The sequence below is a fragment of the Rhinatrema bivittatum genome, chromosome 2, assembly GCF_901001135.1.
Source record: "Rhinatrema bivittatum chromosome 2, aRhiBiv1.1, whole genome shotgun sequence".
NCBI lineage: Eukaryota > Metazoa > Chordata > Amphibia > Gymnophiona > Rhinatrematidae > Rhinatrema > Rhinatrema bivittatum.
Window position 1 is genome coordinate 240,430,301 of NC_042616.1, and position 18,841 is coordinate 240,449,141.

At 44.3% G+C, this 18,841-nt stretch overlaps 1 protein-coding gene across 2 annotated transcripts in view; it reads right to left on the reverse strand.

Moving 5' to 3' along the window:
• The window catches only part of TOPBP1 (DNA topoisomerase II binding protein 1), a 248,317-nt gene that overhangs the window by 26,432 nt on the left and 203,044 nt on the right, over positions 1-18,841 (reverse strand). For both annotated transcript variants that reach the window (XM_029589328.1, XM_029589327.1), the window contains exon 25: positions 11,404-11,544. In XM_029589328.1, coding sequence (XP_029445188.1) covers positions 11,404-11,544 — 141 coding nt within the window. The remainder of the gene's footprint in view (positions 1-11,403; positions 11,545-18,841) is intronic.

Sequence of the window (18,841 nt, forward strand, 5' to 3'; positions counted from 1 at the left end):
GGCCATAAGAAACGTGTGCTTCTTTTTGAACAAATCAATATGCATTTATTTTTCACCATAGCAAGCAGTAAATTCAACAGCCACGATGATACAAAGGAGGAGGACACATTTATTGCAACACAGTGGGCCATATTTTATAATGTTTCTCAGGAGCCCTTGACCGTGAGTAAACTTTACTCCAAGTCCGAAGCTGGAGTTAAATTTCCCACGTTGCAAAATTTCCTGCATCAGATGGTAATGGTTAATGTTCTCATCTAAATGGAGTTTGCATGCAATGGGCGCTATCAAGCTTGCATTTGTTAGGGCATGCGTTTTGGAAGCACTAATCTCCTTACTGTATCAGGTACTAGTCTTGCATGCCCAAAATGTGTGCCCAACTGCGCGCAAACCTGGGTGCACTTTATTGCATTGGCCCATGATATTGTAAGAGATTCCTCCATACTTCTGCTGGAATCAGCAGTGCCTGCCCTGAAATACTCCTCGTAGACAACTGCACCAACAGCAGTCAACTGCTGCCAGTGACCTTGGGGACAACAGGAGCTCTGCCTGGACCATGGGGGCAATTTTTAAAATGTATGCAGGGCTTGCAAACACATGTTAGCTTGCACCCATAGCATGCATGCACTATGGGGGCTGGTCGCACTGTGTATACCTCACTATATGTGGATTTGATAGCTAAATCCGTGTCATAGCGCACATGTGGAGATTTCAAAATAAAATAGTTTTGCTTTCCTTGCTGGCCCCTCACTTTCCCTGCCTCTTTGCAACAAGGATAAAAGTACCCACAGAGGGAAGGGGGGGATTTTTTAACTCCTAATTTTATCCAGGTAACTTCTTAGTTACCTGTGAAAAATTGTTTGATTATTGCCTTTTATGGAGAAATGAACATAAGAACATAAGAAATTACCATGCTGGGTCAGACCAAGGGTCCATCAAGCCCAGCATCCTGTTTCCAGCAGTGGCCAATCCAAGTCACAAGTACCTGGCAAGTACCCAAACACTAGAACCTGGCAAGTATTCTTACCTGATAATTTCCTTTCCCTGAGTCCAGCCAGACCAATCCAGATGTAAGGGTTATGCTCCCTAGCTAGCAGATGGAGACCGAGAATAACAGGTTTGCTGACATCACCCCCTTATAGGGTCCCATGCTGTGCTCAGCTTTCCAGTATTCTATGTAACAAGCTAAAAAAAGGAATAAAAAATCTCCCCTGCCTTAGAACCATGGGCTTCCAGGGAACAACAAGATGAGAAGATAATACAAAATCAAAGGAATTTCTTTGGAGAAAATATATCAGATCATTGAGCAAAAGAAACCCATGGCTCCATCAGTACTGACACTGAACAATGCACTTTCACAGCTCGAGCCATTGAAACATTACCACTAAACAGGTAGAGCAGCAAAAACCTTGACAGTCAGGGAGTGCTCTGGGCTGGGGTGTCTAGACTCAAGGAAAAGAAATTATCAGATAAGCATAAATTTCTCCTTCCTCATCATTGATTCAGACCAGTCCAGTCACAAGCTATCCCTCATAGTTATCCCTGCTTTCAAAACCCCCGAGCCAAATCCTGCTATTTCCCTGGCTCAGATGTCAAAAAAATGATGCTTTGAAAATGAATGCAATGGTGACTAATTCGCCACCGTGCAAATCTCCACTGGTGATACTAAATGGAGCTCAGCCCAAGATGCTGCCTGCACTCTACTACAGTGAGCTCTCAATCTCTTAGGAAGAAGCAAACCATTATCCATGCAGGCTGCACCTATAGCTTCCTTAATCCACCAAGCTAAAAAGCCTTCAAAGCCATTTCACCTTTCCTTGGGCCACTGAAAACAGATGATCTAACTTCTTAAAGTCATTAGTCATCTTCCGCATATCGCAATTAATTTGCTATAGGCAGAATATAAGCCTTTTTAAATAAATAAATGTACTGGAGCAAAATACTTCTTACATCTAGATGTAACAAACTATACTCTGGAAGGAGAGCAGTCAAACCATTTGATTCAGATGAAAGACCTCGGGAAGGAAGGCACTGTGCGAATATAAACTGCCTCGTTAGAAAAACTCAAAGGGTTCTCCTACAAGACAGCGCTTGAATCTCTAAAATATGCCTAATTGAACAAACTATCACCAAAAATACTGCCTTCAGTGTAAGACGTTTCAGCGAAACCTTACTCATTGGCTCAAATAGTTGACTGAATCTAAAAACCAAATTCAGATTCCAAACAGAAACAAAATCTCTTACTAGAAGACAAATATGCTTTACAGTTCGAACAGACAGAAATATTTTGGATGGCAAGCCACAAACTTGCCTCCAAACAACCTCGGTAACAAGCTATAGCAGCCACTTCCAACTTCAGAGAATTAAGGGCTAAACTCTTATTCAAGCCCTCGTGCAGAAACTCCAAAATCGATGGCAACCAGGCTCTTTTGGGTGACAAAAACAGGCTCTTTTGGGTGACTGCACACCAGTCAAAGACTTTCCCCTCTTGACTAAACGAGCCCTCTCAAGGGCCAAGGCTACAATACAAAACCGAGACAAGGGATGAATAAACATGTGGACAAAAATGGAGTGTTTTTGGATTTTCAGAAGGGTTTGATAAATCCCTCATGAGAGGCTTCTAAGAAAACTAAAGTCATAGGATAGGAGGTGATGTCCTTTTGTGGATTGCAAACTGGTTAAAAGACAGGAAACAGAGTAGGATTAAATGGTCAGTTTTCACAGTCGAAAAAGGTTATCAGTGAAGTGCCTCTGGGATCTGTATTTGCACCAGTGCTTTTCAATATATTTATAAATGATCTGGAAAGAAATACGACGAGTGAGGTGATCAAATTTGCAGATGACAAAATTATTCAGAATAGTTAAATCACAGGCAGATAGTGTTATATTGCAAGAGGATTTTGCAAGACTGGGCGTCCATATGGCGGATGAAATATAATGTGGACAAGTGCAAGTTGATGCATATAGGGAAAATTAACCCATGCTGTAGTTACACAAGATTAGATTCCATATTAGGAATTATCATCCAGGAAAAAGATCTAGGCGTCATAGTGGAAAATACACTGAAATTGTCTGCTCAGTGTGCTGTAGCAGTCACAATAGCAAACAGAATGTAGAAATTATTAGGAAGGGAAGGGCAAATAAAAAGGAGGATCTCATAATGCCTCTGTTTTGCTCCATGGTGTACCTGCACCTTGAATACTGTGTGCAATTCTGGTCGCTGCATCTCAAAAAAGATATAGTTGCACTGGAGAAAGTACAAAGAAGGGCGACCAAAATGATAAAGGGCATGGATCGGCTCCCCTATGAGGAAAGGCTAAAGAGGTTAGGGCTGTTCAGCATGGAAGAGAGACGGCTGAATGGAGATACGATAGAGGTCTACAAAATCATGAAACTACTTGAACGGGTAAATTTGAATGAGTTATTTACTCTTTCAGATAATAGAAAGACTAGGGGGCACTCCATGAAGTTAATAAGTAACACATTTAAAACAAATTGGAGAAAATTATTTTTCACTCAATGCACAATTAAGCTCTAGAATTAATTGCTAAGGATGTGGTTATGGCAGTTAGTGTAGCTGGGTTTACAAACGTTTTGGATAAGTCCCTGGAGGAGAAGTCCATAAATTGCTATTGATCAACAGCGAATAGCTATTGCTTGTTGCTGGTATTAGTGGCATGGGATCTATTTAATGACTGGGTACTTGCCAGCTACTTGTGACTTGGATTGGCCTCTGTTGGAAACAGGATAATGGGCTTGATGACCCTTGGTCTGACCCAGGATGGCATATCTTATGTCCTTAAACCCATATACTGTGGTATCACCATTGGATTCCCATCCAATATCCTTACTAGATCTGCATACCAGGGCTGTCTTGGTCAATTGGGTGCCACCAAAATCACTAGGCCATGATACTTGGAGATCTGCAAAATTCTGCCTACCAGGGGCCAAAGTGGGAACACAAAAGAAAAATGGTTCTTACCTGCTAATTTTTGTTCCTGAGGATCAGTCCAGACTGCTGGGCTTTGCCTCCCTTCCAGCAGATGCAGACAGAGAAAAACTTTGAGAGCACCCCCTCTTAATCCAGTGTGCAACCTGCATCTCCTCAGTATTAATACTACCAAAGCAGAAATATGTAAAAAGTATTATGTCAAAGGATAAGAAAGAAATAACCCATCTAACTATATACATAAGATTATGAGAAGGATATGGAGAATCCTGTACCCATATTAAATCTGCAGCGACTATGAATAATAAAGAAGACAGAAAACGAGCAGATTCTCAAGAAGAATTTTGTCCACTCCAAAGGGCGGGCGTATAGACTGATCCGTGGTACTACAGGAACGAAAATTAGCAGATAAGAACCAATTTTACTTTCCCTGTATGTACCCAGATCAGTCCAGACTGCTGGGATGTATCAAAGCTTACCTATCTGGGGTGGGACCTGGAGAGTCCTGCTCGAATGACACTGCTTCAGAAACTGTCAACGCCCAGAGCCTGGACATCCAAATGGTAGTGCCTGGCAAAAGTATTTAGAGACTTCCATGTCGCCGCCCTGTATATTTCTTGCAGTGAGACTAGCTGACACGCTGCCCAGGAAGCCACCTGAGACCTGATCGAATGTGCTTTCAAACCATCTGGGACAGGTCGCCCACAACAAATATAAGCGGAAGCAATGTCCTCTTTCAGCCAACGGGCTATGTCACTTTTTATGCTTTATGACCCTTCTTAGCACCACTCCATAAGATGAAAATATGATCCAAGACACAAAAATCATTAGTGACCTCGAGATAGCGTAAGAGGGTCCTTCTAACATCCAGACGCCTCAGTTCCTTGGCGTGAGGCGCATCCGGCTTGACCTGAGGAAATGCCAGAAGTTCCACTGACTGATTCAAGTACAAGGCTGAGACAACTTTCGGAAGGAGGGAACTGTCTGAAGGGAAACCCCAGAATCCGAAATTCGTAAAAATGGCTCTCTACAGGAGAGAGCTTGAAGCTCAGAGATCCTCCAAGCTGAGCATATTGCCAGCAAAAACATTGCCTTCAGAGTTAAATCTTTTAAGATGGCCTTCTTCAGAGGTTCAAAAGCAGCATCACACAGTACCCTGAGGACCAAGTTAAGGCTCCAAGACAGACATACCAGACGAACAGGAGGATTCAAATGCTTCGCCCATCAGGGTGCGCCACTAGTGATGACCCATGAATCTTGCCTCTCTCAAGCACCCTAAAGCCACCACCTGCACCCAGAGGGAATTAAATGATAAGCCTTTACTAAGGTCTTTTTGCAAAAATGCCATAATGTGCGCCACCGAGGATTGACGATGGAGGATTTCCTGTTCAAGGCACTAAGTTTCGAAAACTTTCCAGATCCTGACGTAGGTCAAAGAAATAGAGGGCTTCCGAGCCCGAAGAAGGGTGGCAATAACATCTTCCGGGTAACCTTTCTTCCTCAACCACATCCTTTCAAAAGCCAGGCCGCTAGACAAAAGCGATCGGCCTGAAATAAAAATATAGGGCCATGAAGTAGTAGGTTTGGAAGATAACTCAGTCGCAAGGATCCGTCTAGTGCGAGGTGGATCAAGTCTGCAAACCAGGGTCTCTGGGGCAGTCCAGAGCCACTAGGACAGGGCTTCCCAAACCTGCCCTGGGGACCCCACAGCCAGTCAGGATTTCAGGTTATCCACAATGAATATGCATAAGATATATTTGCATATACTGTGTCTCCATGAGATGCAGACTGATCTCATGCATATTCATTGTGGATATCCTGAAAATCCGACTGGCTGTGGGGTCCCCAGGACAGGTTTGGGAAGCCCTGCACTAGGATTACCCTCCCCGGGTGAATTTCTATTCTCCATAGAACCTTGCCTATCAGAGGCCATGGAGGAAACACAAAGAATAACTTAATATGGCCAGTGGAGTAACAGGGTGTTGAACCCTTCTGCTCTATATTCTCTTCTGGACTGAAGAAACACGGAGCATTGGCATTCGTTCGAGTCACCATCAAATCCAGATGAGGAGTAAACCATCTGCGTTAGATAAGGGACATTGCTTCCACGGACAGCTCCCGCTCTTTGGGGTCTAGCCTTTAGCGGCTCAAAAAATCTGCTTGTACACTATCACAGTTCCCGCTGTGTGTGACACTGCCAACAAGGCCAGATGTTGTTCCGCCCAGGTCATCAGCATCTCCACTTCCAAAGCTATCTGAAGACTTCTGATTCCTTCCTGATTGTTGATATAGGCTACTATATCAACCGTCCGACAGAACCCGCACTGCCCGGTTTCATAAAAGTGGGAGAAAACTGTAATGCTAGGTGCACCGCTCTCATCTCTAGGTGACTGATGGACCACTGTGCCTCTGCCTTCAACCTTTGGCCCTGGCCCGATTGAGACTGGCACACCGCCCCCCAGCCTGAGAGGCTGGTGCCCATTGGGGCATCTAGAGGGCAACCCCACGCCTCAAATGTTTTTGGACAACCAAGACTGGATCTGGTAGACTGCGAGTGGTAAAACCATCTGGAAATCCTCCAACATCGGATCCCAACGGGATAGCAATGCTTTCTGTAAGGGTCTCATATGAGCAAACACCCAAAGGACCAGCTCCAGGGTGGACGACATGGATCCAAGGACCTGCAAGTAATCCCATACCCTGGGCACCGAAGCTGTCAACAGATGCTGAACCTGAGACTGTAATTTGGTGATGCGGTCCTCCACGAGGAAGACTTTGCCCACGCAGGTATCGACGCATGCTCCTAAGAAGTCCAGGACCTAAGAGGGACAAAGATGATTCTTGGCCTGGTTGTCGACCCAACCGAGAGACCATAGGTGGAGCAAGACCTTGTCCACTGCCTGCTTGCAGAGTGCCTTTGACTTCGCCCGGATGAGTCAGTTGTCCAGATATGGGTGAACTAGCACTCCCTCCCTCCGGAGGGCTGCTGCTGCCACCATCACCATCACCTTGGTGATCATGCACAGGGCCATACCAGACCAAAGGGGAGGGCACAGAACTGGAAATGCCTTCCGAGGATCATGAAGCGGAGAAGACTCTGCGGATCCCGATGTGCAGGTACACTTCCGTCAGATCAGAGAAGAAACAAAACCCACCCACCCACGATTAGGGTATTTCCTCAAAACTCCAAAACTTACCCTATGCAAACTTCAACACTTATCCTATGCGAAATCCCAATAAGGAACATAATGGCCCCAAGGGACCACCACACTCCGGCCTGCATCCATTTGCAAGAGCCAGAGAGGGCACCTATAGTGAACCCCTCTAGGTCATCATCTAACAGATTTCAATTTCATGCACCCTGTTCTCCAGGAGAAGATAAGGAAAAAATGTCAGAAGCAGGTAGTGATAAATGACAATTCTAGCGTCCTCGCCACGGTGCAAACAAACAAAGAAAAAAACATAAGTTTTGTCCATAGAACAAATTGAACAACATAATGCAGATGACACCTCAAGGTCTTATCTGGTTTAGAAAACTCTCTCTCTCCTAGTGTAGTGGTCTAGTGAGGAAGAAAAAAAGTTAACCATGAAGTTCATAGATTAAAGAATAATGCAGCCAGCATGTTGATAATCACAGACACAAATGCGCCGCCTTCTAAATCACAGGAAGGGCTTCCAAAAAACGCTGAACTTGCTCCTTGTCAGCCAGAAAAAGAACCTTGCCTTCATGTTGTATCCTCAATTTTGCGGGATAAAGAACCGCAAAGCGAATACCACATTTGTGGAGTTCGGTGCATGTCGAGAAAAGTTCTTTGCGTTGTGCTATTTGCGCTGAGAAATCATGGAATAAGAGAATTTCGCGCTTTCATATTCTAAAGAACCTTTCGCTTGGAAGGCACTCATAATTTTAGTTTTTTGCACCCAATTTAGCATTCGTGCCAATACAGGCCGATATCGGTTGACGTTGTCCTTCAGTGGGCCTACATGGTGAACCCATTCACAGGTAAAGTGGGCAGCCTGCAAGTCAAGGCCTGATTGAATTGGTAGCCAAGTTTCGAAAAAGGCATATAACGCGGCGTCCTTCACTGATTTGGGTAAGCCTATTACCTTTATGTTGTTTCTTCTATTTCGGTTCTCCTGATCCTCAAGACGTTCAAAAAGGCTCGCGTTTTCTTTCTACAATGCGATAATTTTAGCATCTGTTTGTGCCACGTGGTCCTCCCTTGCAAAGACCCGCTGTTCGACCTCGGCTCAACGGTGGGAGTGAGAATCCAAGCCCTCCTTGATTTCATCTATGGTAGATTGAATTTTAGAGAGGCAGTCATCAAGCATGGCAGAAACACTCTTGGAGATGGAGTGGACTAGCTCATTTAGTAACGCAGCTCCCTTATCCACAGAAGTAATTGAGAGAGGAGACGCCATTTTGTGGTTTAGTGAATTGTTCTTTCCACAGGTTCCTTTAGTGGTTTTTCCAAGCATAACCCGTTTCTTTTTGATGACAAAAGAGTCCATTCGACAATATGAAGAGTCCTCGTAAAAAAAAAAGTCATGTAAAGATTCGGGAAAACCAAAAATGCATCCGTTAAAGCAGGGGGGTTCACGGTGCCCAGCCCAGTCACGTCTCATCAGGCAGCTTCCAAAACCGGAAGTCCAACTTTAATATTTCTATTTTCAAATGAGTCATCTTAAGAGTTCTGTTGAACTGTTTTAGATCCAAAATAGGATGAAAGGTACCCTTTCTTTTTGTAACTAAGAAATAATTTGAATACCTTCCTTGGCCCCTCTGTGAAGCCAGAACTGGGACAACTACATCATGTGAAGATGGTGGTTAAGTGTTACGCGAACCGCCTCCCTCTTCCGAGCAGAGTTACAAGGGAGCCTTAGATTCTCCCAAAGGCCTTCATGAACTTTTCAAGATCCTCTCCAAATAAGAGCTTCCCTTTAAAAAGAAATTTGAGCAGCCGAGTCTTAGAAATATAATCAGTTGACCAATTATGCAGCCACAACAAACACTAAGCTGCTACAATAACAGCCCTAATCCTGGCTGTAGTCTGAACCAAATTATAGGAAGCATGCACAAAGAAGGCTGCTCCTGGTTCCATCTGGACTGCCTCATCCAGAACAGAACCAATGCCTTCCAAAGAACTTTACTGGATACCTTGCGACAAACGCAGACCAGCTCTTGCAACGAACCTGCTGAACACAGCTGCCTCAAATACCTGCTGAAGCACCAATTCAATCTTTCTATCCTGTGCATTCTTGAGGGAGGCACCACCCTCAATGGGAATAGTAGCCTTTCTAGTGACAGCACAAATAAGCACATCCACTTTAGGAGACCTAAGCTTCTCTCTTTCCTGAGTATTCAGAGGATAAAGCTTAGCCAAAGCCTATGTTCTCTTAAAATTGGCCTCTGAAGAATTCCATTCCACAGAAATCAACTCATTGACAGACCTATGCAAAGGAACGTTTAACGGTTCTCTTCAATTGCATCTTCTTCACTTTTCCTTTGCAATATTCAAAATCTTCAAGGACTGAGAAATCAAGGAAGGGAGTTCTTTCTTATGAAACAAATGAACTGTTGTGAACTTGTTCTCTTCCATAGAAGAATATTCTACTCTCCCTTCCTCAGGCTCCTCATTGCTGCCTTTAGGTTCCTTAAAATTCAGTAGAGAAGTGCTTTGACATGGAGGATCTATCACCTTCCAGATCTTTTTTCATCCTTTCTAGCCCTCTTATGATTAGAATGGGATGCAGCACTGCCTGACCAGAAGAAAGGAGAAGGAAACCCCAGGGACCAAGCTCTACCCTATACAAAAAGCCTGATGGAGGCATTTTAAAAACTCAGCTGACAGTGTTGATCATGATTGTGCAGGAAGTGATTCTTGCACAGGAGAGAGCACAACTCAGCTGATCTTAAGGCTGCAGTATCTCTAGATCCAGAAAGCCATGCCACAGTGTCCAAAACTGCAGGAAACAGTGCAGGATCTAGCTCCAAGTGTTTCCCTCCTTATAGTTTCAAAATGGTCACCATTTCCACCGTGGAAGCAAGCCCGCCAGCAGGAATGGCTTGATCAGAGAACCCTGCCTATCTGGGTTCCCCTTCTTCCCTCTGAATCAGCTGCCACCCTCCAGAGTTCCCTTTCCCTCTCTTCTGCACAGAATCTGTACTGTAAACTTTTCTTGACATAGCCCAATGCAGCCCATATGCTTTTCAGAGTGGGCTGCTCCTCCCCGTGTTCTAACAGAGCAGCCATTTTCTCCTCTTACTTCCCTCTTAGAGAAAAAATATCCTACTTGGCAGCCTGCTTAGCCAGAATATCATCTTAAAAAAAAAATTCCTCTACCACTGAAGTTAATTTCAATTTTTCTTCTTTACGCTATTAGCCAGACACAAGCAAAGGTTGCTAAATAAGAGGAAGAGAAATTCTCTCTCTCTTTTTTTTCTTACACCAGAGGAGGAGACATCAAGAAGAGAGAGCCTACCTAGAGGAGGTAGTAGGGGCGAGTAGGAAGAAAGAAAAAGCTCATAGCTTAAGCTGAAAAATAAACCTGTTCCCCTGGAACTCCCTTAGCTGCAAGGCTCTGCTCTACTTGGGGAAGGTATCCGAAAACTATCACCTCAGAAGTGGCTCAACTGAGGAAGTCAAAGACTGACACCCCAAGAGCAGCTCAACCAGGGGAGGGAGTTAAAAGACTACAAACCCAGGCACAGCCCACTCTACCTCTTCACCCAGTCTAAACCAGGACTCAGTCATAGCACAAGATGCTTGCCTATCATCTTCTGGAGACAGAGAATACTGGCAGGCTGAGCACAGCCCAAGACCCTATAAGGGGTGATGTCAGCAAACCTGTTCTCTGTTGCCATCTGCTGGCTGGGAAGCATGCATGTGTCTGGACTGGTCTGGCTGGAGGACGAGGAAGGGGGTAATTTTAAAACTGTGTAAGTGCAAAGTCTGTAAGAAATGTTTACCCAAATTTTGCACACATTTTCAAAATGAAAGTATGCACACAGTTTTCCTTTGAAAATTATGTCAGGAAAAGTACCTGCACACATTTACTCCTACTAATTTATGTGGGTACATTTCACAGCAATAACTACATGCATACTTCTGAAAATGCAAATGTTTGTTCACAGTTTGAAAACCTGTTCCAAGTCCACTCCCAGAAATGATTCCCTCTACCAAGGGTAAAAGTTCATACAGAGGCTCTTATACATGTACTTTTACCCACATGTAAGACAGGTAATATTCTAGAAGTGCATTTCCACAGGTAATGCACTCTTTTACTCATGGAAATTATTTTTAAAACTACCCTTGCTATGTACATTTTTGGAGAGTTATCATAATAAAAATGCAGAAAATGCCAGGGAAAAAAGATCCATGTTAGATGCTTCCTAAAAAAATGCAAAATAGAAAGAAAATGTGAAATCTCCCCTCTCACACCCCCAAAATACGTACTTCAATGCTACCAATATCTTGTTTGGTTTTTTGGAGCTTTTTTCTCCATCTCATCGCTGCAACCGCTAACTTCTTCTGCTGTGCATTGATCCCAGTCAAGACATCAAGTATGGAGTTACTTCCCCATTCATAGTCTTCCTCCTGTGGCAAGCATGTACATATGATTTACAAGCATTGGGAGGCTAGAAGCAATTTTAAAAGGTGACTATTACCCTAAAACATACCTTGTTTTCATCTGGTTTAGGCTGATTTCAAAAGCTGGTATCTTGCATAAAATTTAGTTTTCATTTTTCACAATTTATGGTTAAAGTTGTGCACAGGCTCCTTTATCAGGGCAACATTAAAACCAACGTAATAGAGTATTTTTATGGTCACGTTAGTGCTCTGATCAGGATCCCATCGTCAACTACTATAAAAAAAATACAAAGTTCCACACAGAACTAAAAGAAACCTATTTTTTGGGATGCACACATGTGCATCTCTATGGTCCACATATATGCATGGATCTGATCAAAAAGTACAACCCACCCTTGTCAGAACCATATGTCTTTCCTTACTTGAACTGAAAATTGAGTGTGGATAGGACATCAAACACAAAAGTTATTAAGTGCAATGACACAAACACAGTGATTTAATAAGCTTTCTATTTTTCCTTTGGAAAGTAGACTAAAAAAAAATCAATATAAAATAAAGGCATCTAAGAGACTTGCTTTGCAACCAGACACAAAACAGAAAAAATATGGTCTATTACAGGTTAATGGACACCTTGAAAAAGCACAGCTGTGTAACAAAATTAGTTGACACTCCAGGGAAAGCTAGAGTAGTAATAAAGACAGAGACCTGCTAATTATAGTCTGCCAGGTATCCCAAGTACATTCCTCATTGGTAAAACAAGAAATGGACTCTTCCCTCAGAAGCAATCAGTCAGAGTCTTGCTCAAAATGGCATAAAATGTAACATCCATTATAACAGTATTCTGGCCTTTAAGCAGGACGTCTGGGATTCTATGGTACAACTCAAACAACTCCTATTACTACCATGTAAGAAATCTGTTGTTCTTTTTAGACAGTTTACATCATGGAACGTACCTAAACAGTGTCTTTGATTACTTGGAAAGTGGTACAATTTGATGGAGCAAATATTGCCAATTTCTAATAACTTCCTAAATCACCTCTCTCTGCAAAACTGCACCAGCTAAGGAAAATGAGTCCAGTCGGTAGTGGCTAGACAAAGTAGGTAGTAAAACGAGAAATTAACTCTTACCTGTTAATTTCTTCTCCTTGAATCCTACTAGGCCAGTTCAGATGCATGGGTTTATGCCACCTTGCCAGCAGATGGAGACAGAGCACAGCTTTTTGCAGTGATATCATCACTGGTATTAGAGGTGGTACAGCACCATGGACAAACCTTATAACAAAGCAATAGAGTAAAAACAACCCCCCCTTTTTTAAAATAACCCCCCCCCAAAAAAAAACCCCAAACCCTCTGAACCATAACAGGAGAAAATCCCCTCTCCATAAGACAAATGGAGAGAAAGTACAAGAGAGAAGACTGGGCCTAAGACCAACCAACAAGAATACATGTAAATGTACACTGAAACCCCAAAACATTTGTACAAGGACAGGCAAATACACATAGCAGACACCAATTTCCTTGGACAAGACAAGGACTAGGGGGCATGGTTTAATGGAACAAAATAAGCATAGATTTACCCAAGGCAAGCTTGGCTCACAAATCTGCTTCACTTTTTTAAAGGGGTTAATAAACATGTGGATAAAGGTGAACCGGTAGATATAGTGTATTTGGATTTTCAGAAGGCATTTGACAAAGTCATTCATGAGAGGCTTCTAAGAAAGCTAAAAAGTAATGGGACAGGAGGCGATGTCCTTTCATAGATTACAAACTGGTTAATAGACAGGAAATAAAGAACAGGATTAAATGGTCAATTTTCTCAGTGGAAAAGGGTAAACAGTGAAGTGCCTCAGGGATTTGTACTTGGACCGGTGCTTTACAATATATTTATAAATGATCTGGAAAGGAATACAAGTAAAGTAATCACATTTGCAGATGATACAAAATTATTCAGAGTAGTTAAATCACAAGTTGATTGTGATAAATTGCAGAAGGACCTTGCGAGACTGGAAGATTGGGTATCCAAATGGCAGATGAAATTTAATGTGGACAAACGCAAGGTAATGCATATAAGGAAAAATAACCCATGCTGTAGTTACACGATGTTAGGTTCCATATTAGGAGCTACCACCCAGAAAAGAGATCTAGGTGTCATAGTGGATAATACATTGAAATCATCGGCTCAGTGTGCTGTGGCAGTCAAAAAAGCAAACAATGTTAGGAATTATTAGGAAGGGAATGGTGCATACAACAGAAAATGTCATAATGCCTCTGTAACGCTCCATGGTTAACCCACACTGAGTACTCTACACAATTCTGGTTGCCACATCTCAAAAAGGATATAGTTGCACTGGAGAAAGTACAGAGAAGGGCGACCAAAATGATAAAGGGGATGGAATAGCTCCCCTATGAGGAAAGGCTAAAGAGGTTAGGGCTGTTCATCTTGTACAAGAGACAGCTGAAGGGGGATATGATAGAGGTCTATAAAATCATGAGAAGTCTAGAATGGGTAAATGCAAATTGGTTATTTAATCTTTCAGATAATAGAAGGACAAGGGGGGGGGGCGCAAATCAGAGAAAATTCTTTTTCACTCAACATACAATTAAGCTCTGGAGTTTGTTGCCAGAGGATGTGGTTAGTGCCATTAGTGTAGCTGGGTTTAAAAAAGGTTTGGATAAGTTCTTGGAGAAGTCCATTAATGGAGAAATTACTTACATAATAATTTCGTTTTCCTTAGTGTAGACAGATGGACTCAGGACCACTGGGTAGAGTGTGCTCCTGATAGCAGTTGGAGACGGATCAGATTTCAATCTGCAGTCACCACTAGTAAGAACATAAGAAAATGCCATACTGGGTCAGACAAAGGGTCCATCAAGCCCAGCATCCTGTTTCCAACAGTGGCCAATCCAGGCCATAAGAACCTGGCAAGTACCCAAAAACTAAGTCTATTCCATGTAACCATTGCTAATGGCAGTGGCTATTCTCTAAGTGAACTTAATAGCAGGTAATGGACTTCTCCTCCAAGAACTTATCCAATCCTTTTTTAAACACAGCTATACTAACTGCACGAACCACATTCTCTGGCAACAAGTTCCAGAGTTTAATTGTGCGTTGAGTAAAAAAGAACGTTCTCCGATTAGTTTTAAATGTGCCCCATGCTAACTTCATGGAGTGCCCCCTAGTCTTTCTACTATCCGAAAGAGTAAATAACCGATTCACATCTACCCGTTCTAGACCTCTCATGATTTTAAACACCTCTATCATATCCCCCCTCAGTCGTCTCTTCTCCAAGCTGAAAAGTCCTAACCTCTTTAGTCTTTCCTCATAGGGGAGTTGTTCCATTCCCCTTATCATTTTGGTAGCCCTTCTCTTTACCTTCTCCATCGCAATTATATCTTTTTTAAGATGCGGCGACCAGAATTGTACACAGTATTCAAGGTGCGGTCTCACCATGGAGCGATACAGAGGCATTATGACATTTTCCGTTTTATTCATCATTCCTTTTCTAATAATTCCCAACATTCTGTTTGCTTTTTTGACTGCCACAGCACACTGCACCGACGATTTCAATGTGTTATCCACTATGACACCTAGATCTCTTTCTTGGGTTGTAGCACCTAATATGGAACCCAACATTGTGTAATTATAGCATGGGTTATTTTTCCCTATATGCATCACCTTGCACTTATCCACATTAAATTTCATCTGCCATTTGGATGCCCAATTTTCCAGTCTCACAAGGTCTTCCTGCAATTTATCACAATCTGCTTGTGATTTAACTACTCTGAACAATTTTGTGTCATCTGCAAATTTGATTATCTCACTTGTCGTATTTCTTTCCAGATCATTTATAAATATATTGAACAGTAAGTGTCCCAATACAGATCCCTGAGGCACTCCACTGTCCACTCCCTTCCACTGAGAAAATTGCCCATTCAATCCTACTCTCTGTTTCCTGTCTTTTAGCCAGTTTGCAATCCACGAAAGGACATCGCCACCTATCCCATGACTTTTTACTTTTCCTAGAAGCCTCTCACGAGGAACTTTGTCAAACGCCTTCTGAAAATCCAAGTATACTATATCTACCGGTTCACCTTTATCCACATGTTTATTAACTCCTTCAAAAACGTGAAGCAGATTTGTGAGGCAAGACTTGCCCTGGGTAAAGCCATGCTGACTTTGCTCCATTAAACCATGTCTTTCTATATGTTCTGTGATTTCATATACCCCTGCAGGAAGCTCTGCTCTTCAGTATTCTCTTCGAAAAGCAATTGTGGATATATGGGTGTCTGGATAATTTGATTAATTTGGTTAACTATGATTAACTTGAATAACTTGATTAACATGATTAACTTGAACTGATTGATGTGGGTTATAGCTGGAGACCGCCAGTGCACTCAACCGAGAAACGCCGACACCCGGTAACTATGGGTGTCTTAACTAGAGGAAAGCGTGGCTTACCCGTACTTGTCTTGCTCTCGGGGATTGTCACCCGAGGTTCTGTGTTTGGCAGCAGCTGTGGGCGGGATACTGAGTCCATCTGTCTACACTAAGGAAAACGAAATTATCAGGTAAGTAATTTCTCCATTTCCTAGTGTGTAGCAGATGGACTCAGGACCAATGGGATGTACAAAAGCTACTCCCAAACCGGATGGGAGTCTGCCCGTGGCCCACTTAGTACTGCCCTTGTGAATGCTGTGTCCTCCCGAGCCTGAACATCCAGGTGGTAGAACCTAGAGAAGGTGTGAATGGAGGACCATATCGCTGCAGGGCAGATCTCAGTGGGTGACAGCATCTTGGTTTCCGCCCAGGACACTGCCTGGGCTCCAGTGGAATGGGCCTTGACTTGTAGAGGTGGAGGCTTGCCTGCCTCTAGGTTGGCCGCCTTGATTACTTCTTTGATCCAGCGGGCTATGGTTGTCCGCGAGGCCGCTTCCCCTTGTTTCTTCCCACTGTGAAGGACGAATAGGTGGTCCGTCTTTCATACGGATTTCGACCTTTTCTAGGTATTGGACTAGGAGTCTGCCGACGTTAAGATGGCGAAGAAGGCGAGATTCTTCCGAGTCCTTATGCTCGTCTGGAGATGGCAGCGAGATGGTTTGGTTTAGATGGAAGTGAGAAACCACTTTTGGGAGGAAGGAGGGGACAGTGCGGAGCTGAATGGATCCCAGTGTGAACCTGAGGAACGGATCTCGGCAGGATAGTGCTTGAAGTTCGGAGATGCGACAGGCCGAACATATTGCCACTAGGAATGCCATCTTCAAGGTTAGGAGTCGTAGAGGCAGACCTCAGATAGGTCTGAAGGAGGCTCCCGCTTGGAAGTCTAGTACTAGATTGAGGTTCCATGGGGTACCAGCCACTTTAGGGGTGGTCGAATCTGCTTGACCCCTCTCAGGAAGCGGGAGACGTCCAGATAAGATGCTAGGCTGATGCCTTCCACTTTGGCCCCGAAGCAGGCCAGCACAGCCACCTGAACCTTGATGGAGTTGAGAGACAACCCCTTCTGTAATCCGTCCTGCAGAAATTCCAGGATCGTGGGAATTTTGACTGTCCGCGGAAGGATGTCGCGGTCTTCGCACTAAGCTTCAAATATTCTCCATATTCGTATGTAGGTCAGTGATGTGGAGAACTTGCGTGCTCGGAGCAAGGTGTCAATCACCGCCCTCAAGTATCCGCTCTTCTTCAGGCGTGTCCTCTCAATGGCCAGACCGTAAGAGAGGATAGAGTTGGGTCTTCGTGGAGGATCGGGCCTTGCTGGAGCAGATCCCTGTGTGTAGGTAGAGGGAGAGGGCTCCCCGTCACAAGTCTTCGCATGTCTGTGTACCACGGCCTTCTTGGCCAGTCCAGGGCCACTAGAAGTACCCTGTGGTGCTCTATCTTGCGGATGATCCCGCCCAGTAGTGGCCACGGGGGGAAGGCATATAGTAGGTCTTCCTGTGGCCAGGTCTGGACGAGGGCATCGATCCCTTGGGATTGTGGTTCTCGTCTGAGACTGAAGAAGTTGGGAACTTGGGTGTTGGACCGGGTTGCCAGGAGATCCATGGCTGGGGTTCCCCAGCGGTTTACTATCAGCTGGAAGGCTGTGGTCGACAGCTTCCATTCTCCTGGGTCTAGACTTTCTCTGCTGAGGTAGTCCGTGGTTTCGTTGTCTTTTCCCGCGATGTAGGCGGCTGAGATCCTTTGTAGGTTTGCTTCGGCCCACGCCATTAGGGGATCTATTTCCAGGGACACCTGTTGGCTTCTGGTTCCTCCCTGGCAGTTGATGTAGGCAACTGTCGTGGCGTTGTCTGACATGACTGACAGATTTGCCCCGGAGTCTGTGACTGAACCGTATGCAGGCTAGTCTGACAGCCTGGGCTTCCAGTCGGTTCATGTTCCATCCCGACTCTTCCTTGTCCCATTGCGCCTGGGCTGTCAGTTCCTGGCAGTGGGTTCCCCACCCTCGTAGGCTGTGTCCGTGGTGCTTAGATGGTCTTCTTGTAGCCACCATTGGTGCTGGTTCCGCACCTCCTCCGGGAGCTGCAGGCGAATGGAGTAGTCCTGGGACATCGGGTTCCACCGTGATAGTAGGAAGCGCTGTAGCAGTCGCATGTGAGCTCTTGCCCATGGGACCACTTCCAGGGTTGATGTCACGAGGCCGAGGACTTGGAGGTAGTCCCATACTTTGGGGCGAAGACTTGTTAGCAGGTTTCGCAATTGGTTCATCAGTTTTCTTCTCCTTGTAGGGGGAAGAATGACCTTGTCTTGTCTGGTGTCAATCCAGACTCCCAGGTATTCTAGAGATTGGGAGGACTGTAGGCAGCTCTTGTTTGTGTTGACAACCCACCCGAGGTTCTCCAGTAGAGCCTCGACTCTGGTGGTCGCCTAATGACTTTCCTCTGGAGACTTTGCCCTGATCAGCCAATTGTCCAGATATGAGTGTACGAGGATTCCCTCTTTCCTCAGTGTTGCTGCTACTACCACCATAATTTTGATGAATGTCCGAGTGGCTGTGGCGAGTCCGAAGGGTAGCGCTCGGAACTTGTAGTGATGGTCCAGGATCGAGAAGCGCGGGAAGCGCTGATGCTCGTGATGGACCTGGATATGCAGGTATGCTTCTGACAGGTCCAGGGATGTAAGGCATTCTTCCAGCCGTATCACCCTTATGACCGAGCGCAGGGTTTCCATGAGGAAGTGTGGTACCCTCAAGGTAGCGGTTGACAGACATGAGGTCCAGGATGGGCCAGAACGTTCCCTCTTTCTTGGGAATGATAAAATAGATGGAATAGTTCCCAGTATTTTGTTGTTGCGTGGGCACCGGTGTTA